Here is an 8690-nt window from a genome sequence, read left to right on the forward strand (position 1 = left end):
TCACTGCATACGTACGAGTTCATTAAAGAGATGCTTTTTAGTTGGAAATATAAAAATGTTAAATTAGTATGTCTAGTTGCTGGTTTTAAAACTGAGATTACCAGGGGCGCATACAGGAGAGGGACGAAAGAGGCTAACCCCCCCCCCCTCCCAGAAAAGTGAAAACTATTGTCCCCAGGGGGTCTTCAGCCGGCCCCCGCCACTGAAAAGATAATGAGGACCTACACAGTACACACCCCTCCCCCGGAAAAATTTCTGCATGCGCCCCTCTATAAGTTATGTACAAAAAAAAAGAAATTGCTCCGTNATTTTTGCTTACTCAGCCTCTAGCTTGCCTGGGATTTATAATTAAAAACTAAATATCATCAGTCTTAAAAATAAGATTACGTATATATTGAATTTTGACTGATTGGTTTAAAGGTCAATCAATTGGTTCCTGGCCTGGTTGAGAAAGTACAATTTTTTTACATATTAATTTTCCTTAAAAATATGAGATGAAAGCAGACAGCATTTTATTTTCTAATTTCGTAACTTGCAGAAAATCTTATTTGAATTGGGTAGGGGTTGGAGGTTTTATTTATTTTTCTAAAAACTTTTGATTTTTAATGTTTAGTAAAACATCTTTGTTGGCCTGTACCCTACAAAAAGATTTTCTGCGGTTATTACATTTAAGAAAAAGTTAGAATCTAACTTATTCTTCAAAATTTACAGAATCTGGATTAGGGTTTTTGAATAACAATGGATACTTAGAGAATTTGGCATTGATAAATATTCATTAACCGCAGATGGCGGAAATAATTTTCATTTTTTTTGATAATTTTTAAAAAAACAAGCCTGAGTATAATTTATATATATATTGCTATTTATAGTATTAATAATATCAAAGAAGACAAAATTACGTATAACGAGATTTTTTCAAGTTGGATACATCGGTTACAAAAGGACTATGGAAGGAAGACGACTGAAAGATGAGTTTCGCGGATTTTCAAAAATCCGTCTGACTGAGTGAAAGTCGTCTTCCCTTGCACTGGTTTGATTACGTATATATGTTACCTACAGTCTACACAGTAAAGGTAGAAATAAGTGGATTTTTACAAGTTGAGCGACAATTCCACTGTTTTGAACCACTAGGACTTCCATAAGAAGACCGATAGAAAACGATAAATTTGAAAGGAGTGGAGATAGATAGTTAGAGAGATAGACAGAGTCGCACATGCAAATTTGTTTCCGAGCCGCACCCCCGGCCTCACTGATGGGACATACCCTAAACACACAAGGGAATGAATATTTTTGAATATTTAAAAAAAAAATAATTAGGAAGAAGTCACGAGTAAGATAATCTCAATTTAAACAAAATAGAGCAAGCTATAAATTAAATAAAAAAGAAAAACTAAGAGAATATTTTAAAGTTAATTGATAAATAAATTTGAATTAATGGTGAATGAATGAGTTCTGGAGAAATATATGATGAATGTTTAACAAAGGACCCCTCAGGATGTATACAGTGGCCGAATTTAAAGAATTTGAGCGGCGGTTTAAATTTAAGCCGCGGTTTAAATATGGTTGGTTCCACTTAAAATTGTATCAAATTTAAACCGGGTTTTAGTGGATTTAAACCGCGGCTCAAATTCTTTAAATTCCATCTCAGGATGATCGAATGCCAAATCAATAAACTTTAAATAGATATGTAATTAGATTGAATTTTAAAATTATTATATAAAGAATGAATGATGAATGATGAATAAATCTAGAAAGAAAAAATTATGAATTAACATATAAATAAAGAATTTTAAATGATTATGTAAAGTATGAATGATGAATGATGAATAAATCTAGAAAGAAAAAATTATGAATTAACATATAAATAAAGAATTTTAAATGATTATGTAAAGTATGAATGATGAATGATGAATGAATTTATAAAGAGATAATGCTGAATGAATGTAGAATGAATAAATTCTAAATGAATAATGAATGAATGTATAAAGAATAAAGGATGAATTTATAAAGAATAAAGTATGAATGAATAAAGAATAAATGATGAATGAATGTGCAAAGAGTTAATGCTGAATAAATGCTGAATAAATAATGAATGAATTTAGGTTGAATGAATTTAGGATGAATGTATACAGAATGAACGAATTTAGGATGAATGTATAAAGAATGAATGATGAATGAATATATTAAGAAAGAATGAAAGAAGGATAAATGTAGAATGAATATAAGCTGAATGAATGTAGAATAAATGGTGAATGAATGTATAATGAATTCCGAACCTGAGAATGCATGGAATGCATTGAATGCATGTTGTCCTGCGGGGACTCGTCCTCCATAACCTTGTTGGAGTACATCTTGTCCTGGAACATATTCTTGTCCTGGTATACATTCTTGTCCTCCGGTCCTCTGTCTTCTCTCTTCTTTGTCCTCTCCTGCTCGTTAATTTCCTTGACGGCTCTCAGCTCCTTCTTCAGTTTCATCCTCCTTTTTAAGATTAATAAAAATAATTTAAAAAAATAAAAAACCGAAAATTTTGAATATTACGGAATAAACTAAAGATTAAAAATGAAGTAGGTAAACTTGAAGAAAATGAACCAAAATTTGAAAATTTACCTATTTTGAAACCATATTTTGATCTGTCGTTCAGTTAAGCAGAGCGCATGGGCAATCTCAATTCTACGCCTGAAGTTACAGATTTTAGATTTGTTCAAAGTGTCCTTTAATGAATATTTGTGGATTGTCTCTTTAAAGACGGATTGTCTGGGTGTATTATGTATTAATATAGTGTAACTGAAGGGTGTGTCTGTAGAAAGTACCATGTTGTACACCTGACATAAATTCTGTGTTGTACACTGGACAGTGAAATCTAAAGGGTGATCCAGAATAAATACAAGACAATCCAATAAAAGTAGAACTAGGGGGAGAGGGGTGTAGGTTTTGTTTACAATTTGTCTTTCTCGAGAAGAATTGAGCCTTTTTAAGATTATATTTTGTCCTAAGCTTCACTTGGATCCCATAATAATGTGTTTTTGCCAATTATGACGTTTTAAGGAACCAAAAAATACTAGAAACAGACTTTTCTAAATAATAATAAATACAAACCTGCGTGTAAGGTAGTGGTTGAAATGAAACTCCTTCTCTAGTTCTAATCAATCATCATTCATTTTATTGTTTAAAATGGGATAAACAAAACAAATGAGAAAATGTAGGATAATTTTTTATTTGGTTAAAGGGACTAAGCGTAATTTCAAGTGACCTGCATGCAAAAATAGCAATGCCCAAGGTTATAATGCAAGGAAAGTTATTTCAGAGGCGTACGCATCTTTTGTACTGCAGTGTACTGTCACTGGGCGGTAATGTAAACATAATACGGATGTCGAAGCCTGTCATAGGATCCATCTTTCACATAAAAAATCAATGAAATATTCTGGTCATAGGAAACTATTATGTGAATTATCAAAATTATTAAAATTTAAGGCTTTTAACCTCCTCGGATACTAAACGAACACTGATGCATCTATTCTTGTTTACAAATTCCGCCCAGAGAGAACTGGTTTCATTATGTAAGCAGATTATACGCAACAGCAATTAATTTTCCTTGCATTATAACCTTGGCAATGCCGGATTTCATCGGTATCCTTAATAAATTTGTCTGATCAAGTATGAATAAGATATCAATGTTTTTGTTTCTATAGACTGGTTATTTTCAATTGTGGTTTCCCTACAAAAGTGACTTGCGTTATGTTCATTTCTCCAGCAGTATAAAATATTGGAATTATCTGAGCCAAAACCTTTTTAACCTAGGAAAACGATAATATCTTCCACATTATTGGTCAGATAAAAGTTTCAACGGTACCGTTGTGAATCGGACATTGTCATCTTTTCATGGAAGGTCTCTTGATAATACGCTTACGGTCTCCTTAAGCACTTTCTCGATTAAATGCTTTAGCCTAAAGATTTTTTACTAATATCTGGGCTAAAATGTAACTAAACTGGAGAATATCTGGGCTAAAATGTAACTAAACTGCAGAATATCTGGGTTAAAATGTAACTAAACTGGAGAATATCTGGGTTAAAATGTAACTAAACTGGAGAATATCTGGGTTAAAATGAAACTAAACTGAATAATATTGGGGCTAAAATGTAACTAAACTGGAGAATATATGGGCTAAAATGTAAATAAACTGAAAACTTTCGGGGCTGAAATGTAACTAAACTGGAGTATATGTGGGCTAAAATGTAAAAAAAAACTAGAAAATATCTGGGATAAAATGTAACTAAACTGAAGAATATCTGGGCTAAAATGTAATTAAACTGGAGAATAAATGGGCTAAAATTTAACTAAACTGAAAAAACGGGGCTAAAATGTAACGAAAACTGGAAAATATCTGGGATAAAATGTAACTAATAATGGAGAATATCTGGGTTAAAATGTAAACTTAAAATGGAGACTAAATGATGCTGACATGGCGATTATAAACCTAAAACCTGAATTATTAACAATTGAATGTAATCCCTAAAGTTTGAAACCTCGTATAGGTTTGTCGACCCCTCCTCCTCGGACAACCGTTAGGTCCTAGAATAAAAAATACTTATAAACTGCAAAAAATTAAAATAAATATTTAAAAACTTACCTCCCCAAGGAAAACCCTGCAAGGAACCGTTGATAAACCGTTCTAAAAAAGAAAATGAATGAATTATATTTTCTAAAATTTTCTTGAATATTCTGATGTTTTCAAGGAATATTTGTAGCATGGTCAATTACGGCTTGGACCCTTTCCAAGTTCCCATTTTTAGTACAATAAGGGGGGGGGGGGGGGGGGGTCATGGAAATGGGGACTTATAGCCTGGGGTGGTAAAAAGAGCTTAGCACAAGTGCAACATGCATATTGTAAACAAGGATAAAGCTAGTAGAATCCTAACCACCTTCAAGCGCCGCCATTAAAACCATCTCAAGGTCAAGAAACGCGGGAAGATTCAAGAAATATTCATTTTTCAAGGATTTTTTAGCAGATTCCTTAAAATTCCCGCATTTCTGCTCCCAACTTTAAAATCTGTGCATATTTACACAGATGAGCACACTCACACGCTGTATTTAAGCACGTAAAATATTTTAGTGCGCAGTAAAACATTTAATAATGGTTTAAAATTTGATGAGTTGGACATTTTAGGGAAGGGGTGTGTACTGTGTAGTGTACAGGGGTGCAACGGAAATAGCACGAGAGAGAGAGAAGGGGGAGGGATTAATTGCTGTGTTTAAGCTGGTCTTTTAATGTTAGAACATATAAAACTTGTTAAACGTTTATAATTTTGCTTTAAGATAAACATTCTGCTTCAACCGCCAAGATTCAGGGACACATTGTAAAAGATAAAATATGGTTTGTGAACGAATAAAATCACGTTTTTTATTAATATAGTTAAGTTTTCGTTCTTTAAAATGTCTGTATATAAAAAATGTCAATTTTTTTATGTTACATGAAATGATAATACATCTAACTTAAGGTGGATATACAAAGTACAACCCCCCCTTTGTCCGATCTAAATTTAAATTTTATGTAAGTAAAAAGTGAAATCATAAATTTTTTACTAAGTAAAAGTCCAAATCAAGTGCCAAACCCCTAGTTTCCCGTTGTAAACTCAATTTAAGAAAAGAGACCCCCTTAAATTGTTTTCAAATGTAATCTATCCGAAACCTAATGAAACCCCCCGGAGAAAAATATAAGATTAAATTTTTCTATTATGAAGGTCCATAAACTTTCATTAGGGTCATGCTTGTTACCACAAAAATTTGGCCCAATCGGTTCAGCCGTTTGACGTTTATTGAAGACAGACAGAGAAGCCAAATATATATATATATGGAGTATTCATAGAAAATATAGAAAATTTAGCCAGTTTTTAAATATGTCATACTTTTAAATCGCCCTGAATGATGTATCTATTTCGAATTGTCCTATTGTCAACTATTGTCCGAACTGTAGAATAAAACGGGTATATACGAGCAATATAGCTGGTTTACTACCCTTATATACAGTATTATACAAACCAGTCAAGTACAAATACTGGAGTCGTCACTTCCCTTTCCAGTTTTTATCTAAACTATTTTTTATTAAAAATTTCAAACTATTTTTGTATCCATTGAATTCAAACTTTTAGGAATAAATTAGAAGCAGGTGCCTTTCATATAAATGGAACGGAAATTATTAAATGCAAACAAAGTAGAAAGAAAGTAGAGGAGAGGGGGCTGGGGGGCAGACTTAAAAGGAAGGGGGTGGTAAAGTAAAGGGATGGGTAGGGGGGGGGGGGNAATTTTAAAATAAAACTCAACAACCTAAATTGTTTGTTTATCTTTTTTTGAATTTCCACGGGCAACACAGGGCACTAGTATTCAAATATAGTCTCTCAACCCTTTCATTGTTTGTATAGTTATCAAGTGTGTACGAGACTATTAAATCTACATACAATTATAATTTAAACTAATTACTCCCTAATTTATCCTCATTAAAACAATTGTATATAATTTATTGTTTCTTTTAATGTTTTTAATAATAATAAAATGAATACTCTTTTTGAAATTTTAAACATGTATAAAGAAACGGAAAATTTGCCATTTGTAGAAAGGGTAACAAACATTAATTATGATACAGGGTGTCCCAATAAACATAAGAATTAAATGACTGTATCGTCTTTGTTCCATGCGATATTATTTAGTAAACATAATTATGCAGTATCACAGTTAAACATTTAACACCGAAAAATAACAGTCTCGGGATTTCTAAAATGTTAACCTTCAAAATTGACGGAGATACTACGAAATTCTTCTAGATTCCGGATTTTAAAAATCAAATATTTAATATCTCTGTCATGTTTAAAGATACAAAGAAGGTTGAACACATTTTGGAAAACTTATTAGACTTAAAATTTATTTTTTGATGTACTTAATGTCATTTATTAATCATTGGAAATCAACGAAATTATTCATGTCGTTTCTTATTTCCCATGTTTATTGGGACACCCTAAATTTTCTTGATGTTTGGCAACTGCACCCTTCCCCCCCCCCCCTATATCTAAAATAATTTTCCCCCTCCCCTCGGTGAGAGGGTTGCTCTCAAACCGCCATTTTGTTGTACTGTTTACATACTGCAGGTGTACTTCACACAATTGTGCTATATAATCTTTTGGGCCCTGGAATATCATTTTATTGAACACATTTTTTTTGGAAATTATTTTATTTTCTCTAAATCAATTCTCTGACAACCTGTCAATGTCATTCACTCCCGAGTTTATTTCAGCATAAGTCTTACTTCACATTCCCAAGATCATTTCAGCACAAACTTTATAAAAAGAATAAATTGTAACGGATATGTCCAGGGATCATAGTCTATTATTATGATGTACTGCGTATAATTTGTGAACATTTACATGAATTGTACAGTTTCTTTTCAGGCTCAAAGGGACTAAACAAATTCAAACCGAGGGATAGTCTTATTTCCCTTCTATTCTAATCCCTGTTCTGTGCATATGTAGCTTTAACTCTGTATGAAGGAAAGGGTGAAAGAGTGTAGGGTTGGAGGAGGAGAGCTAATACGTAGGGTTGAATTTATGAGACCGCAGTCGGAAATATTTCATAACATGGTGTTTAAACCAAATTGATTCCGCCATACTTGGAACCATGGAGATCCTATCTTGTTATTTCATTTTTAGATTTCATTTTCTTCATCTTTATTTTCATCTTCACTGTAGCTTCATTTTTATCAAAATCGTCTTTCTCATCTTCATCTTCATCTTCATCTTCATCTTCATCTTCATCTTCATCTTCATCTTCATCTTCATCTTCATCTTCATCTTCATCTTCATCTTCATCAACCCCTTCATAATGCACAAATACAACAGATTAAACGCACACTCAAATATGCGGACAAACAGGACTAAATGCCCCTCTCCTTTTAGGATTAATATCATGACTTAGCTAATTAATCCTTCTGATATTCTTAGTTAGGAGCTAAACTAAATAAATACAGGGTGTTTCAAAAGTATAGAACCAAACCCAAATCTTACATTTTATTCGGAAAGTCTAACGTTTTGGAAATAATGTATTTTTTAAATTTATCTTTTGCATTGTTCTTTTTTTTGCAAGACCTGATTTTTTGTGGACGTGCCGCAATTAAGGTTCAATTAAGTGGTATAAATATACGCCTTCTTATCTTCTTGTTCTAGTGGTGGATTAATTGCAAATAGGTGGAGATAAAACCAGGATAAAATACGCAATTTCAAACCATCAACTCATTAAACGACTTCTCACACTTTTCAAGACTATCTACACAGATATGAAAATAATGCATACACTTTTGAGATCGGGCCGACATTGAGCCTACTGGTGGGTAAAAGTATCATTTCTTTTTTATAAAAACTGTGATATTCAATTGTTGATTTTTAAAAACTTAAAGGGACTGTAAGCGTAATTTTAAGTGACCCTCAGTGAAAAGATTAGTTAAAAACTTTTGAACCTAGAAAAACGACAATATCTTCCACAATATTAATCAGATAAAGGTTTCAAGGATACCGTTGTGAATCGGGCATTGTCATCCTTGAATGGAGGGTCACCCAAGCCTACGCTTACAGTCCCTTTAATATGGTCAGGGGCGTACTTAGGAAGTTGTCCAGGGGGGGCTTTTAATTTTTTTTCTTTCCAGGGG

At 32.7% G+C, this 8690-nt stretch overlaps 1 protein-coding gene across 1 annotated transcript; it reads right to left on the reverse strand.

The window, feature by feature from the left end:
- Window positions 1–313: 313 nt before the first annotated feature.
- Window positions 314–4752, reverse strand: LOC111714895 (homeobox protein abdominal-A homolog). Its single transcript, XM_023490109.1, has 6 exons — window positions 4632–4752; window positions 4514–4573; window positions 3100–3142; window positions 2611–2679; window positions 2277–2481; window positions 314–1264 (listed from the first exon to the last, which is right to left on the reverse strand). The coding sequence occupies exons 1-6, from the start codon at window positions 4750–4752 to the stop codon at window positions 1247–1249; spliced, it is 516 nt and encodes a 171-aa protein (XP_023345877.1). The 3' UTR covers window positions 314–1246.
- Window positions 4753–8690: the final 3938 nt, after the last annotated feature.

The sequence above is a fragment of the Eurytemora carolleeae genome, unplaced genomic scaffold (genome assembly GCF_000591075.1).
Source record: "Eurytemora carolleeae unplaced genomic scaffold, Eaff_2.0 scaffold1581, whole genome shotgun sequence".
In the NCBI taxonomy this organism is placed as follows: Eukaryota; Metazoa; Arthropoda; class Copepoda; order Calanoida; family Temoridae; genus Eurytemora; species Eurytemora carolleeae.